This window comes from Pongo pygmaeus, chromosome 6, assembly GCF_028885625.2.
Source record: "Pongo pygmaeus isolate AG05252 chromosome 6, NHGRI_mPonPyg2-v2.0_pri, whole genome shotgun sequence".
Lineage (NCBI taxonomy): Eukaryota > Metazoa > Chordata > Mammalia > Primates > Hominidae > Pongo > Pongo pygmaeus.
The window spans coordinates 132,168,727-132,190,570 of NC_072379.2; the positions used below are offsets into that span (position 1 = coordinate 132,168,727).

Genomic DNA, 21,844 nt, shown 5'->3' on the forward strand with positions numbered 1-21,844 from the left:
GCCAGGCTGGTCTCAGACTCCTGACCTCAAGTGATCTGTCCACCTTGGCTTCCCAAAGTGCTGGGATTATAGGTGTGAGACACCACGCCCAGCCATATTATGTATTTTCTGTGGGAGATTTGCCTATGTGCTATGGATTCTAAGAATTAGTTGCTAGTTGCCTGCTCTACTTGTTAACATGAATGGGTGCATGGTGAGAAAGAAAGCTCCCCTCTCAGGGTCCTCAGAGCACACTGCATCCTTGGTCTTTTTAGTCTCTGTTCTTGCTTTAGCACAATGCGTGTTTAGTGCAATCCCAGGGCTGGTTAATCCTCTTTAGTGGGAAGTATTGCTCCCTGCCTGGCAGCTACACTAAAAGGTTGTACATTGAGCTACACCATTGCAATTTCTGGGTAACGGCATTAAGTATTCTCTTCCCCTCTATGCCAGTGACTCTAGGTGTTATTGTTTAAACACTTCATTTCTAAAACTGCGTAGTAACATCAGATTATAATCATGTACAATGCAGTTATTTGTTCCCACCTTGCTGGTGTGTTTCTACAGGGTGGACACTACTTTCACATTTCCTTAATTTTTCTCCATGTCTCCATATATATATATGGCAATGAGCCACATATATATTGTCATATATATGTATGTGTGTGTGTATATATACATATATATATATAGAGAGAGAGAGAGAGGAAGAGAGAGACAGCAATGAGCCAGACATGGAGAAAAAAGTGTATTTATTGAATAGCTTATATAAATTATATATATATGAAAAGAATATTTATTGGGCATTTTCTATATATATACACCATTTATATTTTTTCATTTTCTCATGTTTTCAGAAAGTTTTGAGACATAATTGTACATCTTTGTGGGGTTATAGAGTGTTATTTCACTACATGTATACAATGTGGAATGTTATTTCTATACATGTATACAGAGTGTTATTTCGATACGTGTATTCAATGTGTAATGATCAGATCAGGGTAACTAGCATATCTACCACATCGAGCAGTGATCATTTCTTTGTGTTTGGAACATTCAAAATTCTCTCCTTTAGCTATTTGAAAATATACAATAGGCCAGGTGCAGTGGCTCACAGTTGAAATCCCAGAACTTTGGGAGGTTGAGGTGGGAGGATCACTTGAAGATGGAATTCGAGACCAACCTGGGCAACATAGCGAGACCCCATCTCTACAAAAATTAGAAAACATTAGCCAGGTGTGGTGGCATGTGGCTGTAGACCCAACTACTCAGGAGGCTCAGGTGGGAGGATTGCTTGAACCCTGGAAGTTAAGGCTGCAGTGAGCCATGATTGTGCCACTGTATTCCAGCCTGGGTGACAGCTGGGTGACAGAGCAAGACCCTGTCTCAGAAAAAAAAAAAATTAGCCATGCATGGTGGCACATGCCTATAGTCCCAGCTACTCAGGAGGCTGAGGTGGAAGGATTGTTTGAGCCCAGGAGTTCCAAGCTTCAGTGAACTATGATCATATCACTGCACTCCAGCCTGTACAACAGGGTGAGACTCTGTCTCTTAAAAAAATTAACAAAAACAAAACAATAAATTAATAACTATAATCACTCTGCAGTGCTATAGAACACTGTAAGTCATTCGTCCTATCCAGCTTTAATTATGTATCTGTTAACCAACCTTTCCCTATCCACCTCTCCCCACTCCCCTTCCCAGACTGTAGTAACCACAGTTCTACTCTCTACTTCTATGAGCTCAACTTTCTTAGCTTCCACATATGAGTGAGAACATGGGGTATTTATCTTTCTGTGCCTGACTTATTTCATTCACTTAACATGATGTCCTGCAGGTTAATCCATCAACATCTTATTATGAAAATGCTCAAAGCTACTTACAGAAAAGTTGGAAGAGTAGAACAGAGAAAACTCGTATATGTTTATCTAGACATAGCAGTTGTTAATATTTGGCCACATTTGCTTTGTCTGTTCATATAAACCTTAGTTTTTTTCTAAAATATTTGAAAATAAGCTGCAGAAAACATGACATTTCATTTGTAAATATTTCAACACATATTTCCTAAAGATAAAAACAAAAAATATATAACCACAATATTGTAATGACACCTAAGAAAAAAATACAGTTCATATTTTAAATTCCATAATAACTAAGGAGGCTGGTAAGAGGATTGCTTCAGGGCTGGGCGCGGTGGCTCACACCTGTAATTCCAGCACTTTGGGAGGTCGAGGCGGGGGATCACGAGGTCAGGAGATTGAGACCATCCTGGCTAACACGGTGAAACCCCGTCTTCACTAAAAATACAAAAAATTAGCCGGGCAAGGTGGCAGGCACCTGTAGTCCCAGCTACTTGGGAGGCTGAGGCAGGAGAATGGCATGAACCCAGGAGGCAGAGCTTGCAGTGAGCTGAGGTCACGCCACTGCGCTCCAGCCTGGGTGACAGAGCGAGACTCCGTCCCCCCCAAAAAAAAAAAAAAAAGAAGATTGCTTCAGGCCAGGAGTTTGAGACTAGCCTGGGCAACGTAGTGAGACCTTGTCTCAAAATAAATAAATAAATAAAAATTCCATAGTCATCTCAAACATTTTAAAGAAATAGTTGTTGTTATTATTGCTTTTATAAAAATATAGGACTTTATAAATATTCATGAATTGCACGCTGGCAAATTATTATTTCTAAATTCAGACAATTGTTTTCATCCAGGAATGTGTGCTATCTTGTAAGATCTTCTAATATTTCAGGATAAGCTAGAAGTGCAGTTTTTCATGTTAAGTAACTTTGAACACATGTGGAAGAGTCATTCATTTACTGTTTCCGTCCCACGGTTCTTCTTGGTAGAATCTGTGATGATTATTGCTACCTACAAAGATGAGAGAGGGACTAGAGATAACAAGAATAGAACACATAGAACAGGATGAAGTCAACATATCAGACACTTGTTACTGGGAATAGCTAGGATTAGAACAAGGCTGACATTCTGGTGATATGCACTCATATAATTGCGCGATTGTTAATATCAAAATCCTATTTACTGTTGGCACATTATGGCATCAAAGCCTTAATTCCTGGCACCCCAGATGACCTCCAGGACCACGACTGAGATGTCTGTTCTAATTGGTCAGTATCTGTGTCATATTCTTAATTTTTTAGTTTTAAAAATATCCCTCCTGGATGAAAAAAAATGAAAACCTTGAATAGACACATTCAAGAGTACTCTGCCTGTTTCAGTTCTCCTGTCTATTAACAGGGATTATGGTTTTTAAAAATGGTTTTAGAATTTATATTTTACCAAGTCACTCATAGATTTAGGATTAAACAGTTTTTACTATTTAAGGTGTTAGGTCTTTCTGTTACTCATAATTTTCTGCATTTTCCGCGTTTTCCTTTTCATTATACTCATATGAATCTATCATATGTAAAAATTTCAGACATATCTATGTATAAATATCATATTTCCCCAAGGTAGAGCACATTTTCTACCTGTTTACTCCAGCCAAAGAACCCAGCATTCGGTGTTCAAATAAAAACCATATTTATTATTTTATAAATGTTGGCACTGAACAGATAACAGGTGGTAGTGACTGTTTCTTAAGAGTTGTGTGCATATCTGAGCATTTATTTACTTAATATTTTTGAAATTAAGCGTAAAAATTTCATAAACCTGTAAAGCTAAATAAATGTCATCTATTTTGCATTTACTCAGTACATACAAGTGTTTACAGAAGCGGTGTTTCTGAGCAGTTATTTACATAATCAAAGAATTTGATGAGATTTGGAGCAATAATTTCATTAAAGTTTAAAAAGTTTTAGAATGTGTAAAAGTGACTGAATGGTTACGTATGAATTCTGGGAACCTGCATCAGAAATGCCAATGAAACACTGGAAGAGTTTTTTCTTTTTTCTTTTTTTTTTGAAACTGACATGGGACATAGAATGCTGAAGAAAGAGAATGACTGGAAACGAAAAGAGAGGTTAACAAGCTGTCATCACCTTAGAACACAAATGTGAGCCCTGTGCAATTCAGGATATTAAGTGCCAAAAGGAAAACACCTTAAGTAAAAGCAAGAATATTGAAACTATTAGGTTCTGTCAGAAGAATGCATGTTATACTGCATAAATCTTGCTGTAATAATTTATTTATTATTTTTTGAGCAAATGTTAATTTATATGTTTCAAAATGTAAGAAAATGCACCCCTGGCCGGGCAGGTGGCTCATGTCTGTAATCCCAGCACTTTGGGAGGCCGAGGCTGGTAGATCACCTGAGGTCGGGAAGTCGAGACTAGCCTGACCAACAGGGAGAAACCCCATCTCTACTAAAAATGCAAAATTAGCCGGGCATGGTGGCACATGCCTGTAGTCCCAGCTACTTGGGAGGCTGAGGCAAGAGAATCCCTTGAACCTTGGCGGTGGAGGTTGCAGTGAGCCGAGACTGCGCCATTGCACTCCAGCCTGGGCAACAAGAGTGAAACTCCATCTCAAAAAGAAAAAAAAAAAAGAAAATGCACCCCTATCCCTCAGCCATGTGTTTTTTCCCAAGAGGCAAAAAAGATGATCATGTTGTCTATTTCTTATATTCTTACAAGAATATATAATTCATATAATGTATATACATGTAATACATCTATCTAATACATAATATATTCGGTGTATATATTCACATTCAGAAAAGTGAACAATATATTTGGCAATATATTGTTATCAACTACAGAAAAGTTAGCAAAATAAAATATGACCCCCACAAAGCACAAAATATAAAACACAAAAATAAATAAAGCAAAGTTAATATCTATGTAGCCAGCACCTAATCAAGAAAGAGAACATTACCAGCACTCCCCAATTTTTATCCTGTCTCTCCTACCTGGAAGTTAACCATTGTGTTGATATATAACAATATATTTTGCCTGTTTTTTTAATTTTATATAGATGAAATTATATAGTACACATTCTTTTGTGTATTTGTTCATTCCATTTTATTTTATTTTGTTTTATTTATTTTATTTTTGAGACACTGACTTGCTGTGTCACCCAGGCTGGAGTGCCATAGTGTGAACACAGCTCACTGTAGCCTCAACCTTCTAGGCTCAAGCTATCCTCCCACTTCCACCTCCCAAATAGCTGGGACCACAGGCACATACCACCACACCTGGCTAATTTTTAAAAAAATGTTTTTGTAGAGACAGGGTCTCGCCATGTTGCCCAGGCTGGTCTCAAACTCCTGGGCTCAAGCAATCCTTCTGCCTCAACCTCCCTAAGTGTTGGGATTATAGGTGTGAGCCACCATGCCCGACCTCATTTTATATTTTTGAGATTCATTCATGTTGTTTTCTGTAACGAAAGTTGGTTTCTTGTTCATTGCTCTAGTATTTTCTATTGTATGACTGTGGTACTATTTATACATTCTACTGTTTTGGGGCATTTCTCTTGCAATACCCAGCAATACTGCAAATATCTTTTTTTTTTTTTTTTTTTTTTTGAGATGGAGTCTCACTCTGTTGCCCAGGCTGGTGTGCAGTGGCACTGTCTTAGCTCACTGCAGCCTCCACCTCCTGGGTTCAAGCGATTCTTGTGCCTCAGCCTCCCAAGTAGCTGGGATTACAGTGATGGGCCACCATGCCTGGCTAAGGTTTGTATTTTTAGTAGAGACGGGTTTTCGCCATGTTACCCAGGCTGATCTCGAACTCCTGCCCTTAAGTGATCTGCCTGCCTCAGCCTCCCAAAGTCCTGGGATTATGGGTGTGCACCATGATGCCCTGCCACAAATGTCTTTTTTATGTTCCTTTGTGTACATGTACCCATGTATCTGGAGAAGAAGTATGTACACACACACACATACATATGTGTGTAAAATGTAAACAAGTTTTAATGTGTTATCACTCCCTCCACACACCATGGCTTTTCTTCACAAGGGCTTTTATTTTGTGAAGGACTAATAGAGGCAAATTGGTTTTGGGGAGCTCATTAAATTTTGGGGTAGCTGTTTTTCAACTATGTAGATAGATGTTTTTCAACTATATGGATAGCTGTTTTTCAACTATACCAACTCACCTTGATAATCTGTGTTCAATGGATGTTCATTTTAGTACTCTTCACATGATTTTTAAAAAGCACAAAATACTCAAATGTCAAAAAGTAGGAGGTTGGTAAAATAATGACATACCTGTTCAAAGCCATATTATTCAGCTATTTAAAAAAAACACAATTAGTAGTAGATTATGTAATGATACAGAAAGCTGTTTATTGTTTAAAATAAAGCAAGTAACAAGATAATATGTATTGGCGTATACATAAATGAAATCTTAGAATACAAAAAAATGTTAATAGTGGTTATGTATGAGTAGCAGGTAGTAGAATTATATGGGGTTATTTCATTCATTTTGTTGCTCCATGTTATATTTTTTCTATAATAAGCATTACTTTCATATTATTTTAAAAGTTACTCAGAAAAGTGGAGGCAGAGGCTCAATGATTTGTTGACTTGGACAGTGATGAACATCTGGGGAATTTGTGGTGCTATACCCCTTGCTGCCATGAGTATCTTTAATTTTCCGTCTCTGTATGACTCTCTAATGACTTTCTGGAATCTCACTTGATTTTTCTTTAATATCCTCTCATGTTCTCTCTCTCTCTCTCCCCTTTGTTCCTTGTCTGTCCTGGGTACTAAGGGAGCTAGGCGACTTTGCTGAGCAGCCATTGCTATAGGAGATATCCTGCATATCATGAGTCCACCAGTTGGTCCACCAATCCATGCAGAGCAGTTGAAATCATCTGCTAACTGGATTTCCCCTGTGATACCTCCCTAACCTCTGGATATCTATGGGACATTTGTTATAATGAATAAACTGATCTCTGTGGATGGCTGAAAATCCTCTCAGAGGAGTTAAACAGAAATGGTGGTCATGCTGTTGAAGCTAGTACCCGTTGCAATGTGAACTGTGATTTTAGCATAATTGAACTTCTTGATGTCTGGTACAACCTTGATGGGTTTTTTGTTTTGTTTTGTTTTGGTATCACTGATGAGTCAACTAAGGACGAAAATAGGCATCAAATAAGTATTAAGAGGCAGGCAGATCATGAGGTCAGGAGTTTGAGACCAGCTTGGCCAACATGGTGAAACCCCCGTCTCTACTAAAAATATAAAAATTAACCAGGCATGATGGCATGTGCCTATAATCCTAGTTACTCAGGAGGCTGAAGCAGGAAAAGTGCTTGAATCTGGGAAGCGGAGGTTACAGTGAGCCTAAATCACGCCACTGCCCTCTAGCCTGGGTGACAGAGCAAGACTCCATCTCCAAAAATAAAAATAAATAAACAAAAATAAATAAATTTCAAAAGTTTTCGTATTTTGGATAGTGTTTCATTCCACACTAAGTATCTATAAGTATTTTTACAGAATAAGTACATGGATTTTTGTATCATCTACAGTTTTATTCATATATGGGAAAAACGTAAACGTAACAGATGATTTTACTCCAGAGAGTATGAGAAATTTTGGATATGAAATTATGTTGCTGATTCTGTTTTAATATTCCTCCTAGTTTTATGTATTAAAATAAGTTTATGATCTATAAATCAGTCAAAAATGATTTCTATTTTTGTCATTGTTCCCAAAAGACAACTTAAGTTTGCATTCATTTGTCTAAACAGTGAAGTTTTTAAAAAATGTATAAAGGAAATACTGTGTTTAAGTCACTTACCATTAGTTTGACAACTGTGGTGACTTTTACCAGCCTCTGCGGTGTAATTTTCCTTAAAATGAAATGTTTCTTTTTGTTTTTTGTTTTTTTTGAGACTGAGTCTCGCTCTGTCACCCAGGCTAGAGTGCAGTGGCGCAGTCTCGGCTCACTGCAACCTCCGTCTCCTGGGTTCAAGTGATTCTCCTGCCTCAGCCTCCTGAGTAGCTGGGACCACAGGCACCCACCACCACGCCTGGCTAATTTTTGTATTTTTAGTAGAAATGGGGTTTCATCCTATTGGCCAGGCTGGTCTTGAACTCCTAACCTTGTAATCTGCCCACCTTGGCCCCCCAAGTGCTGGGATTACAGGCATGAGCCACCGAGCCTGGCCTAAAATGAAGTATTGTTCAAAGGTTCAGTCTTGGCCCCATTAGATATTAAAGTAGGATAGAGGATGCTACAATTCGACAAACACTGAGAGCCCTGCTCCATTGAAAGCATTGAGAGTATGAAAATGAATACAACAATGATTTTGTGTTCAAGTTTACAAATGAACTCAACTAAAGGGAACAAACACATCCTCTATAACAGTCATACTATCTTTTTTTTTTTTTTTATAGACTGAGTGTCTCTCTGTCGCACAAGCTGGAGTGCAGTGGCACTATCTTGGCTCACTGCAACCTCCACCTCCCGGGTTCAAGCGATTCTCATGCCTCAGGCACTCCATTAGCTGGGATTACAGGTGTGTGCCACCACCCCTGGCTAATTTTTGTATTTTTAGTAGCGCCTGAGTTTTGCTATGTTGACCAGGCTGGTCTCGAACTCCTGACCTCAGATGATCCACTTGCCCTGGCCTCCCAAAGTGCTGGGATTGCAGGCGTGAGCCACCGCATCCAGCCAACAGTCATATTATGTTGTCATACCAGTACTAGTCAAGAATTAAAAGAGTTGTGGTGTGTAAATGTGTGAGTGCTTAGGTGAGCTACTGAACTTTGGCCTTGAAGAATAAACAAAATTTTAACTGGATGAATTGAAAGAAACTTTTCTTAAAAATGAACCCAATGCTGAACATCCTATGTACATATCTTATTTTCTCCAAGTCTCTCAACAATGCTGAAGATAGATAGCCACATTTTAACAGATGTATATTCCGGGGCTCAGAGACATTTTAGGTTGAGCAAAAGTATGTAGGAAGAAGGGAAATATAAGAATCCTGGCTCACTTGGCACATGTTTAGAGACTGGGATACAATGGCAGAGTAATCAATAAAGAAGCTGAAAAGGTAGTTTGGAGCTGGTTCTCTAGTGAACAGTTTGTAAAACAATTATACGGGAAGTGGAGTCCTTGGAATTTTTTAAAGCTGGGCTAGAAGGATCAGATTCATGCTTCACTATATTCAGGAAGAAGTGTGATGGGTAGATTGGAATGAGAACCAATCTCTTTTTTATATAAGAAAAAGGGGTAACAACTGAGAAACCATTGCAGCAGTTGATAGAAGAGAAGATGAGGCCTAGTCAAGGCAATGGGAGTGGGAATGTGGAGAAGAAGATGAATTTAAGAACCACTGGCCAGGTGCCGTTGCTCACGCCTATAATCCCAGGACTTTGGGAGGCCGAGGCGGGTAGCTCACCTGATGTCAGGAGTTCGAGACCAGCCTGGCCAACATGGTGAAACCCCCATCTTTACTAAAAATACAAAATTAGTCGAGCGTGGTGGCCAGCACCTGTAATCCCAGCTACTTGGGAGGCTGGGGCAGGAGAATTGCTTGAACCCAGGAGGTGGAGGTTGCAGTGAGCCGAGAACACACCACTGTACTCCAGCCTGGGCAACAAGAGCAAAACTCCGTCTCAAAAAAAAAAAAAAAAAAAAACCCACTGTGCAAGTCAAACTGATGGAACTTGGTGACCAATTGAAAGATGACTTAATGGCCAGGTGTAGTGGCTTACGCCTGTAATCCCAGCACTTTGGGAGGCTGAGGTGGGCAGATCACGAGGTCAGGAGATCGAGACCATCCTGGCTAACATGGTGAAACCCCATCTGTACTAAAAATACAAAAAATTAGCTGGGCGTGGTGGCAGGTGCCTATAATCCCAGCTACTTGGGAGGCTGAGGCAGGAGAATGGCGTGAACCCGGGAGGTGGAGCTTACAGTGAGCCGAGATCGCACCACTGCACTCCAGCCTGGGTGACAGAGCGAGACTCAGTCTCAAAAAAAAAAAAAGAAAGATGACTTAATGGATCCTAACTTGGGGACTCAAAAGATTTTTCTTTTTAGGTAGAGTTTATAACATGAAAGAATCCATTTGATAGTATACAATTTGGTGACATTTAATACATTCACAATGGTATGCAACCATCAACTCTATTTAGTTCCAGAACATTTTCTTCTTGTGCACTCTATGCATTCAGTGTTTATTGAATGACAGAATTTGGGAGAGAAACTGGGGGACCATTGCAGCCTGAGCTCAATAGCAATCAGGGTTGCATCCCACAGAAATAAAAAACATTCCTCTTTCAATGAAGCTATCCTTAATTATGGAAAATAATATCCTTGACCAACTTCCTAAAACACTCAGAAACTCAAATGCAACATGAAGATTAAATCACAATTCCCCCGTTAGACAACATAGGCTGAACCAGGTATTGGGAATATGGACAAGAAAATTAACAGCCTATTGTAATCTACTTATAACATTTTCCTCCAAATAGAATATACTATGTGTATATGTTTGACTAAGCTTATATTTATTTAATTCAATGTAATTGAAAAAGCTAACATAAAATTTAATTCCTGAATAAAATAAAACAGTTGCTTTTTCTATGACGACAGAGTCATTGACTTTTCTCTTCGATTTATAATCTGTATCCCATACCTTGATTTACTCAGCATTGGCTAAAGCACATTTTTAATATCTTAGCTGAGCTGACTCATAAGCAGGCAATATTGATGGGGTCAGGGAAATAGCCCTTTTCCAGAGTTCTGGCCACATGGCTGATATTATGAGACACTTCATATTTTTTGTTTGTTTGTTTTCAAATCTCCTATGTCTGTGTTGGGTGTCCTATAGACACCCAAGCCTGGGCATTTTTTATGAATCTCAGGGAGCCACTCTGCTGCTGAGCTAGCCTCATTCACACATTTCATTTATCCACAATAATAAGAATATCAATACCTTGGATTTATATGGAGCCATTCATCCAAAAAGGTCAAAGCATTTTAATTTAATTGGATGTTCCCATGACTTTAAGAGCCCCTAGGTATATTTACAAATGTAATATTAGGAAATGGTCTGCCCTGGTTTAGAAAACATAAAACAAGACCTGCATATATACTGGTTTTAGCCAGGTATGGTGGCATGTGCTTGTAATCCCAGCTACTCAGGAGGCTGAGGCAGGAGAATCACTTGAACTTGGGAGGTGAAGGTTGCAGTGAGTCGAGATCGCGTCACTCCAGCCTGGGCAACAAGAGCAAAACTCCGTCTCAAAAAAAAATTAAATTAATTAATTAATTTAGGTGTCCTAATTTATTTATCACTTAATTGTATTTCCATTTTGTGATGAAAATAGGCCATTGTTTTTGACACTTATCCAATTCTCCTTTAAAGGAAGTACTTTTGTGTATTTCTGCTTATAAAAAGCAACACTTGGAAACTTTTTTTTTTTTTTTTTTAGATGGAGTCTCCTTCTGTCACCCAGGCTGGAGTGTAGTGGCACAATCTTGGCTGACTGCAACCTCCGCCTCCCTGATTCAAGCAATTCTCCTGCCTCAGCCCCCAGAGCAGCTGGGATTACAGGAGCTTGCCAACACGCCCGGCTAGTTTTTATGTTTTTAGTAGAGACGGGGTTTTGCCATGTTGGCCAGGCTGGTCTCGAACTCCTAACCTCAGGTGATCCACCTGCCTCGGCCTCCCAAAGTGCTGGGATTATAGGCATGAGCCACCATGCCCATCCTGGAAACTTTGTAAATCACAGAAAAGTGTAAAAAAAAAAATTACGCATGTTATTGACTCTCAAAACAACTTTGCAATAACCCCAGAGATGTATTTTCAACAAAATTAGTACCATACTTTAGTAATAATAGCTGATATTTACCACGTGCCGATAATGTATATCTCACGTATTCTTACAATAACTCTCTACGTGAAGTACAATGACCACCTGCTTTACAGATAAAGAAACTGAGGCAGAGTAAAGTTAAGTAACTTGCCCTAGGTAATCTAGCCAGGAAGTGGAAAGCTGGGATTGAATCTAGGCCATCCTGCTACACAAACTGCATTTTTTTTTTTAAGGTGTGGTGAAAAACATGTAACATAAAATTTACCACTTTTGACTACTTTAAAGTTTATAATTCACTGACCTTTAATACATTCACAAGCTATGCAACCATTGACTGTAGTTCTAGAACATTTCATCACTCCAAAATGAAACTCTGTATCCATTGAGCAGTCATTCCTCATTTCTTCCTGCCCTGCAGCCCTGGGCAACCACTGATCTGCTTTCTGTCTGTATGAATTTGCCTATTCTGGATATTTCAGATAAATGGGGTTATACACAATATGGCCTTTTGTGTCTGGCTTTTTTCGGTTAGCATGTTTCGAAGATTTATCAATATTGTAGCATATATCAGTACTTTTTTCATTTTTATGTGTGAATAATATTACATAGTGTGGATATAGCACATTTTGTTTATACCACACTGATACAGTCATACTGTTGCAGTTCATTGATTGTTAAACATGTGGATTGCTTCCACCTTTAGGCTATTTTGAATGGTGCTTTCATGAATGTTTGTGTACAAGTTATTTTCCGAACACTTGTTTTCAATTCTCTTGTGTATATACCTATGAGTGGAATTGCTGGGTCATATGGTAACTTTATGTTTAATTTTTTAAGGAACCACCAAATTGTTTTCTGCAATGGCTGAACCATTTCACATTCCCAAGAGAAATGCACAAGGGTTCCAGTTTCTCCACATACTTGCCAACATTTATTTTCCATTAAAAAAATTATAACCAACCTAGTGGGTGTGAAGTGGTATCTCATTATGGTTTTGCATTTTCCTATAATGATTAATGATGTTGAGCATCTTTTTATGTGCTTTCTGGCCATTTGTGTATCTTTTTTGGAGACATGTCTATTCACATCCATTGCCTAGGTTTTAATTTTTATTTCCTTTTGTGTTGAGTTGTAAGAGTTCTTTACATAGTCTAGATACAGGACTCTTATCAGATACTGTATGTGATTTGCTTTTATTGTCTCCCATCCTGTGCCTGTCTTTTCACTTTCTTGAAAAGTGTACTTTGATGTATGAGGGTTTTTAATTTTAATAAAGCCCAATATATCTATTTTTTCTTTTGTTGCTTATGCTTTTGATGTCATAGCTAAGAATCATGAAAATTTACCCTTATATTTTGTTCTAAGAGTTTTATCTCTTATATTTAGGTATTTGATCCACTTTTAGTTAATTTTTGCATATTGTATGAGGTAGGGTCCATCTTCACTTTTTTGCTTATGCTTATCCAGTTTTCAACACCATCTATTGAGGAGACTATTCTTTCCTTATTGAATGGTACTGTCACCCTTGTTGAAAATCAACTGACCGTTCGGGTGTGGTGGCTCATGCCTGTAATCCCAGCACTTTGGGAGGCCAAGGTGGGCAGATCACCTGAGGTCAGGAGTTCAAGAACAGCCTGGCCAACATGGCAAAACCCCGTGTCTACTACTTGGAAGGCTGAGGCACGAGAATTGCTTGAACCTGGGAGGCAGAGGTTACAGTGAGCTGAGATTGAGCCACTGCACTCCAGCCTGGGTGACAGAAAGAGACTTCGTCTAAAAAAAAAAAAAAAAAAAGAGAAAGAAAATCAATTGATCATAGATGAATAGGCTTATTTCTGTATGGCTTATTCTACTATATTTATCTATGTGTTTGTTTTTATGCAAGTACCATGCTATTTTGATCACTGTGGATTTTTAGTAAGTTTTGAAATCAGGAAGTGTGAGACCTCCACATTGATTTTTTTTTCCAAGATTGCTTTGGCTATTTGGGGCTCTTTTAATTTCCACATGAATTTCAGGATGAGTTTTTCTATTTCTGCACAAAAAGCCTAGTGAATTTTGATCGGAATTACATTGAATTTGTAGTTAGCTTTGGGGAGTTTGGCCATCTTAACAATATTAAGTTTTCCAAACCATGAACATGGATGTCTTTCCATTCATTTGAGTCTTCTTTTATTTCTTGCAGCAATGTTTTGTAGCTTTCAGTGTAGCAGTCTTTCACTTCCATGGCTAAGTTTATTTGTAGGCATTTTATTCTTTTTGCTGCTATTGGAAATGGAATTGTTGTGTAAATTTCCTTTTTGGATAGTTTATTGCCAGTTTACAGAAATACCAGTGATTTTCTGTTGCTATTGATTTTGTATTCTGCAACTTTGCTGAATATTTTATTAGCTCTAATAGTTTTTTGTGTGTATTCTCTAGGATATTCTCTATATAAGATCATATCATCCAAAAATAGATATTGTTTTATTTCTTCCTTTCCAATCTGGATGACTTATTCATGTTCTTGCCTCATTGCTCTGGCTATAACTTGCAGTACTTTGTTGAATAGAAGTGGCAAAAAAATGGTTACCCTTTTTTTGTGTCTAATATTAGTGGGAAGGCTTTCAGTTTTTCATTGACTATGATGATTGCTGTGGGTTGTTCATAAGTACCCTTTATAGCCTGTAAGAAGTTCCCTTTTATCCCTAGTTTTCTGACTGTTTTTATTGTGAGAGTGTTTTGGATTTTGACAAAGCTTTTTTCTGCAACAGTTGAGATGATCACACTTTTTATCCTATGTCCTGCATTCTTTTTTATTTTTTTTGAGACAGAGTCTCGCTCTGTCGCCCAGGCTGGAGTGCAGTGGCGCGATCTCGGCTCACTGCAAGCTCCGCCTCCCGAGTTCACGCCGTTCTCCTGCCTCAGGCTGCCGAGTAGCTGGGGCTACAGGCGCCCGCCACCACGCCCGGCTAATTTTTTGTATTTTTTTAGTAGATACGGGGTTTCACCGTCTTAGCCAGGATGGTCTTGATCTCCTGACCTCGTGATCTGCCCGCCTCGGCCTCCCAAAGTGCTGGGATTACAGGCATGAGCCACTCGGCGCCTGGCCTGTCCTGCATTCTTAACCACTAGGCCCAACTGCCTCTCCCTTTCTCTATGAATTATTTAATTTTATAGCCCACTTTTTGTACTTATACTATAAAAAAAAATATATATATATATATATATTTTTTTTTTTTTTTGAGGCAGAGTTTCCCTCTGTTGCCCAGGCTGGCGTGCAGTGTGCAGTGGAAAGATCTTGGCTCATTGCAACCTCCGCCTTCTAGGTTCAAGCAATTCTCATGCTTCAGCCTCCCAAGCAGCTGGGATTACAGGCACGCACCACCATGGTCTGGCTAACTTTTGCATTTTTAGTAGAGACAGAGTTTCACCATGTTGGCCAAGCTTGTCTTAAACTCCTGGCCTCAAGTGGTCTGCCTGGCTCCGCCTCTCAAAGTGTTGGGATTACAGGTGTGAGCCATCGCACTTGGCCCCAAAATCTTATTTTCTTTAAAAGCCATTAAAATTATGATTTCCAGAAGCTATATGTTATTTCCTCATTTGAATGTTACATAATTTATTTAATACTTCTGTGTTATTTCAAAAATGTCAATACTCTATATTTCTTTAGGAACAAAGTCCCTAGAACTGAAATTATTGGGCCAAAGGTTATGAATACTTTTAAGTTATCATATCGTGTGTGTGTGTGTGTGTGTTATCTTCAACTAATTTTTAAAAATGTGAACTTCTACCAGCTCGATGTCTATTTAATAAAAGTAGTTGATGTGTTCTGAGCTTGCTGCTCCACAACTCCATGACCTCTGAGTTAGTTTGCTTTCTATTCCTTTAAGTTCTTCAATCTTTATTGCTACTGAGCAGGCCACCTCCTTCCTTACTTTTAAATTATTATTATTCTTGTTCCTCAGTCTAACCACTTTCCACGCACATTCTGGTCTTGTTTGTTTTGTTCATTTGGTCTTATGAATTAATGACTAAGCCAAAGGAACCAAATGCAGGAAATACTAAAAACTTACCGGTAAAAGTATTAACACAAACGTGCATTAGTACTAAGTATTTCATTTAGCTTGAAAAAAAAGGAATCTGCAGTGTGGTCTGTTTGTTTTTCGCTTATACTGTCTTTTCTTCATCAATATTCATTTGTTTATTCCTGTGCGTGTGGTTTTAGGACTATCTGGAAATATAGGACATTGGGAAAAATTGAACTCCACACAAACCTAACGTAGAAACATTAGTTTTACAGAATACTAAAGAAAAGCATTCTGCTTATATTCATTTTCGTATTTTATTGGATTTTTAAAAAAATCACTTGCGCTTAAGGCAGAAACTTCGCACACAGACATCCAGCAGAGAACCCCTCTTTCATTTAAATACAAACACTAACACATTTTGGCATCATCAGATAAATTTGATTTAAAGCCTGACAAAATTCTAAAAGCAAGGAAGCCGAAAAAAGCTCGAAGTCAGAATAAAGATAAATGAAGACACTCATTACAAGACTTATGAAGTTGCAGCTGGTTTAGCTTTCCTGCGCGCCCACGAGACGGAGAAGGAAAACTACGACTCCCAGAGTGCTTAGAGCGAACACGCGCGTCGTGGCCTCAAAACTTGCTCCCTTAGTCCCGCCTCCTCACTTCAGTGATTGGATTTTCCACTTCCGCGCCTCTGGAATTGTCTTCACCCATTGGTGGAGACTCCAGCGGGGTCAAATACAGAATTTACGCACCCTTGGCTTCCTTGGAGCCTAGCGGCTCTCCCCGCGTCCAAGATGGCGGCAGAAGCAGCTGGTGGGAAATACAGAAGCACAGTCAGCAAAAGCAAAGACCCCTCGGGGCTGCTCATCTCTGTGATCAGGTGAGGGAGGCAGGAGGCAGGGTCTGGGGACTGGGGGCAGCGGCTCGACCTCCGCTTTGGAAGGGAGAAGGGTTAGCTGGGTCCCACCCTGCTCTCCCTTCCCTTTCCTCCTTGCCTCCCGCAGCCCCTCCCCAGGGCTCTAACCCCTCCCCAGGGCCCCAGCAATTTCCCCCCACCTTTTTTTTCTGGGGTTAGCTATAGAGAGAGGAGCCCCGCCTCAGTCTTTTCTTTAGGGGCAGCACCTTCTATTACAGTCCCGGGATCCCAAAGCACGCTATTTGGGTTTGGTAGAGAAAACCAGGTGTAAAGGTGTGTTTATTGATTCCTAAAATGCTTATTTATTTTGCGTCTTGTTTCCTGGACTTTGGGGTGTAAGGCCTTGGAGTCCGGAAACTCCTGTCACGAGTTGCAGATTTGTGTTTTCACACTCTGGATACTTTCAACCACCTGTGCGTGGCCACAGCCACAAATACAAGAATCTGCAGTGAGCTGGTAGGAGGACTGGGTTTGAAGGCACACATCGGTTTTCAATTTTTTGCTCTGCCTCCGTATTCTGGTCCATTCCTTAAAAAACAACCAAACCAATTTCAAATTATCCTTCATGCACTGCTCCTCTGCACCTCCCAGAAGATTAGGGTGGGGGTGGAGTGGGAGTGGTGGATCTTTTAGGAGCTTTTTTTAAAAAAGCGAAATATAGTGAGGATGGGGGAACCCTTTCAAGAACCTTGGATATGATACAGGTACTGACTAAAACCAATCTAAATAAAATTTATTATGGTACGTTTTTTACGTTGTTGGCATTTGAATTTCAACTTATTTATTTTTCATAAACAAACACTCTTATTTTTCCCCACCTATGCTAAACTTTTGTTTGAGTTCTTGCAAGGCTCCTGGAATGTGTTGATCATCTTTTCAAAACCCAGGGCCCAACATTATCTGGTAGGTACTAAGCACTTCAATGAATGAATATATCAAACCATTAGAACAGCTTAGCACTCACTGACAAAGACACATCTTATGGGTCTTATTTAGGAGGCTTTAAGATTATGGCCTATTAAATCATTACTTTAATTTTCTTTTGGGCTTAAGAGAAAAAAATCTCTGTGTGGAAATGCTTATTATACTTGGTAGGCCATACAGAGGAAGTGCTGTTGTATTGTGACTCTGTAGGCCCACATTCTCGCTGTGACAATGCGCAGGTAGTGTAGATGTATCTCATTATACTAGAATTCCAATAAGAATGTTTGTTGTTTCCCATCTGAATTTCCTGTGGAATTAGAATACCAGGACATTATTTGGATCCTTTTTTGAACTTGTTTTTTCTACCTTATAGTCAACATTTATTTAAACGATAGGTATTTAGTGCCAGTTGATAGTATGGCGTCTGGCACGTATTACATATTTAATAATATTTGTTGACTGAATGAGTAAATGCCCTGAGTTTTGCAAAGATGAAGCAGGCACAGTGTTACCCTTGAGGAGAGTATAGTTTACCTGGGGGATAAAACATGTCAGTAAAAATGATGACATAAGACTACGAGAGAGACATGTTACGGAAATCCAGGAGGAGTGGCTGTTTCTAATGAAAGTGAAATGTGTCATCTCATCTGTGTACTTTTGATTCTCCAGGCTGTTCCCATTTCTTTTATGCTATTTGTATTTTCTTCAGGGCCAGTTGAATTTACTCTAAATGTCATATTTTTGAAAACAGCATGAAAGCCAACCTAAAGCTTTTTTTACTAATGCTAATTCAGAACATACATTGCCTTTGCTTGACCATTCCTTAATGTTCTCCAGGAGGAATCCCCTACTACTTGATGGCTAAGATTTTGTGGTTATCCATCCATCTCTTATGCCAGTTTATTAATATATGACCTTCATTTTATCACTGTGATTTAGGCCTAGGCATTTTTTACTTTGATCTCTGTTGTGCATTATATTGCTTTTCTTTTCTTTTTTTTTTTTTTTTTTTTTTTGAGACAGAGTCTTGCTCTGTCCCCAGGCTGGAGTGCAGTGGCGTGATCTCGGCTCACTGCAACCTCCGCCTCCTGGGTTCAAGCGATTCTTCTGCTTCAGCTTCCTGCGTAGCTGGGATTATAGGCGCGCGCCACCACACCCACCTAATTTTTGTATTTTTGGTAGATACAGGGTTTCACCATATTGGGCAGGATGGTCTCGATCGCTTGACCTTGTGATCTGCCTGCGTTGGCCTCCCAAAGTGCTGGGATTACAGGCATGAACCACCGTGTCCAGCCCTCATTTTTCTACTTTATCCTTGACCACCTCAGATCACTGAATAACACTTCTGTTATATGGTTTTTACAAGCATGGTGTAAGGGAACGTCTAGACCTAGTATCCTGGGCAAGTTTAGTAAGGCTTGGGATGCATTGTTATATATGACCTTAAGACCGAATGGTGTTGGTGTTTGTATTTCAACATTTCTTTGAGTCACAGGGAGATTTTGGTGTTGGAGTGAGGATGTTTGTAGCTATAACTTCCTGTTATTTCCTTCCTAATATGCTTTTGAACATACCCAGTGGTTTAAATTTTATAAACAGTGGTAGTGAATGAGAGGACAATGGTAGTATTACTTTGGTGTTTGGGATGGGGAATGGGGGGGAGAGTCCTGCGCGTAAGAGAACCAGGTATATATATTTCTTGTTAGTAAATTGTGCTGTCACTTGGAAGTTGCTTCTTTATTTCTGTTCAATTTATGTCCTTTGTGTTTCCCTTCTTGCAACATTGTATTCATTATTCCTTTTTTTTTTTTTTTTTAAGACGTAGTCTTGGAGTCTGCTCTGTCACCCAGGCTGGAGTGCAGTGGCGCAATCTCAGCTCACTGCAAGCTCCGCCTCCTGGGTTCACGCCATTCTGCCTCAGCCTCCCGAGTAGCTGGAACTACAGGCATGCGCCACCACACCCGACGAATGTTTTGTATTTTTAGTAGAGGCAGGGTTTCACCATGTTAGCCAGGATGGTTTTGATCTCCTGACCTCGTGATCCGCCCACCTCGGCTTCCCAAAGTGCTGGGATTACAGGCGTGAGCCACCGCGCCTGGCCTGCATTCATTTTTCTTAATTCCTCGTATAAAACTTTGATTATCTCCTCCTATCTTTAACATTTTTTTCAAATTCTCTCCCAAAGACTATAGCTTTCCTGGTTGCTTTGGCAACAAGCCACAAAAAGGAAAACCCATGTTAGGCTCCTGTTTATAAGGTCTGAGCATTCCTAACATGTACCGGGTACTTGCTAGCTCCTTTCATGTTTCCATGGACTTATTTTGTCACAAAATAGGTTACCAACAGTTAGAGAGTCTACTGTCTTTTGAAAAGTTTGATCAGTTTAGCTTTTTTAAAAATATCTTTTTGTATCACTGAGTAGTAGTTTTTCTTTTTTGAATAGTGAATGTTAAAAACGCTCCTTTAATTCTGTTGCTCACATGTGTAAAAATGTCATTTCTGTACTACATTATGTATCATAAAATTTTGTATTTTTTCAGTGCTTTTCCTAACAGTTGGGGTAGCATTTATTGTTAGTCATTTTTAATATTGTATTCAAAAAACTACAGGTGGATAAGGGTTTGACTTAAGGACAGAGTAAGTATAGACATGGGGAATATCCAAATCTCATCGCTATTTCCAGCCCTTGTACTAAATAGTTAAATAATGACTCTATTTTGCTAGTATAAAGTATTTAAATTTTAAAGCATTTAAAAGCCAAAAATAAAGATGAAGTATAGTGTAATTGTAATGCAAGTATTATATGATTTTTTAAGTGCTTTGAGACTCAAATAAAAATGCTTAATTATTTAAAAATTATCGAATAAAAATATTTCAGGGCAGTCAGATGTTTCAAAGGGTGGACTTCCAGGGCTTTACAGAAGAGGCCCTCAGGCCGGTGAGGTGGGGCTTTGTGAGAGGACAGATAGTGGTTGGGATTCAGTTTGTCGGAGGCTACTGCCAACTGCAGCTTTTGGTTTTAAGTCTTGCCACTGGTCCTTTAAAATGGAACTAACTGGGGGGACAGAATCCTGATTACCTGCTGATGTGTGATGTATGATTTGGACAGTTTTACACACACACAGACACACACCTACTTTTCTGTTGACCTGCTGATGTACGATTTGGATGTTTTATACACACACACACACACACACACACGTGCACACACACATACAATTTTTCTACTTTTCTGTTGATTTCCTTTGCCAACCTTTTGTTTGGTGGGAAGTCAGAGGAGGCAGCCTCTCTAGATGGGAAGTAAGAAAGATGGCATTTTGGAGATATTTTATTTCTGTGAGTTCTTGCCAGATTTTTAATTGGGAAATGTGTCTGCCACTTACTGTTAGGTGATTTGCTTTCCAATTAAATGTTGTCTCTCTTTATAACTTGGCCTGTAATAGCCAGTTTAATTGGGAATACAAACTTTGGTTGTGACTTCAGGAGACCTTATTGAAACCTTGGAGCAGAGCTTTTGAAGACACACTCTGGTTACAGATGTCAAGGAGGTTTGAAGGCAGTGGAAGGCTCACATTTTCATCAACTTTTATGTCTTCACAGAAGTTGAAATTTCAAAAACTTAGAAAATCCTTTATTGTAGACACCTGTTAAATTCCCTTCCTCCTTGGAGAGTATTTTGGTCAGCCCTGTGTTTAATTCAAAGTAAACTGTGTTGAAGGGGTCCAGGCTTTGACCAGGGCTTTGAACAAACAGCTTTGAGGCTCGTGACACAGTTTGTGGCAGGAAAGGAAAGTAGTCACTCTGTTCTGAGCCGAGTCTTGGAAGTTGGGTTAGGTGTTAATGTTCTTTCCATCACCATCTCTTCTTTTCATTTGAGCCCATCACATAATGGTGTTTGGTTTCTAGCTCTCTTTGTATCCTGGGACATCTTGGCCCTACTGATGCTGTGTTGTTTGAAATTACTACTAGAATACCCAGAAACAGTGCTTTCAGGAAGTCCTGGGATGTCTGGCAGCATATGTGAATGTAAGGGGCAACACAATTACCATACTCTGGCTCAGAATTAGTGTCGTGGACCCATGTCTTAGTGTACCTCGTGTAACTGTTAACACTGGGATTTCCTGAAGGCTTTGAGGCCTGTAGTATTGATGGTGGTGGTATGGTCAGCTTTTTTCAAGCCATTATTTGTACATAGATGTGGTCACAGCCTGTGGTGAGAAGTGCTGTGGTGGTGTGTTGTAGTTGAAACTTGCTGTATTACCTGTGTAACCTTGGAACAGTTACT

The 21,844-nt window shown here is 39.4% G+C and overlaps 1 protein-coding gene across 5 annotated transcripts in view; it reads left to right on the top strand.

The window, feature by feature from the left end:
• The first annotated feature begins 16,462 nt into the window (after positions 1 to 16,462).
• The window catches only part of EXOC4 (exocyst complex component 4), an 815,858-nt gene continuing 810,476 nt past the window's right edge, over positions 16,463 to 21,844 (top strand). For 2 of the 5 annotated variants that reach the window (XM_063667851.1, XM_054494594.2), the window contains exon 1: positions 16,472 to 16,599. In XM_063667851.1, the coding sequence (XP_063523921.1) occupies positions 16,514 to 16,599 (86 nt within the window). In that variant the 5' untranslated portion in view covers positions 16,472 to 16,513. Of the gene's footprint in view, positions 16,600 to 21,844 lie in introns of all 5 variants that reach the window. The other 3 variants (XM_054494591.2, XM_063667852.1, XM_054494593.2) reach the window with 2 other exon arrangements.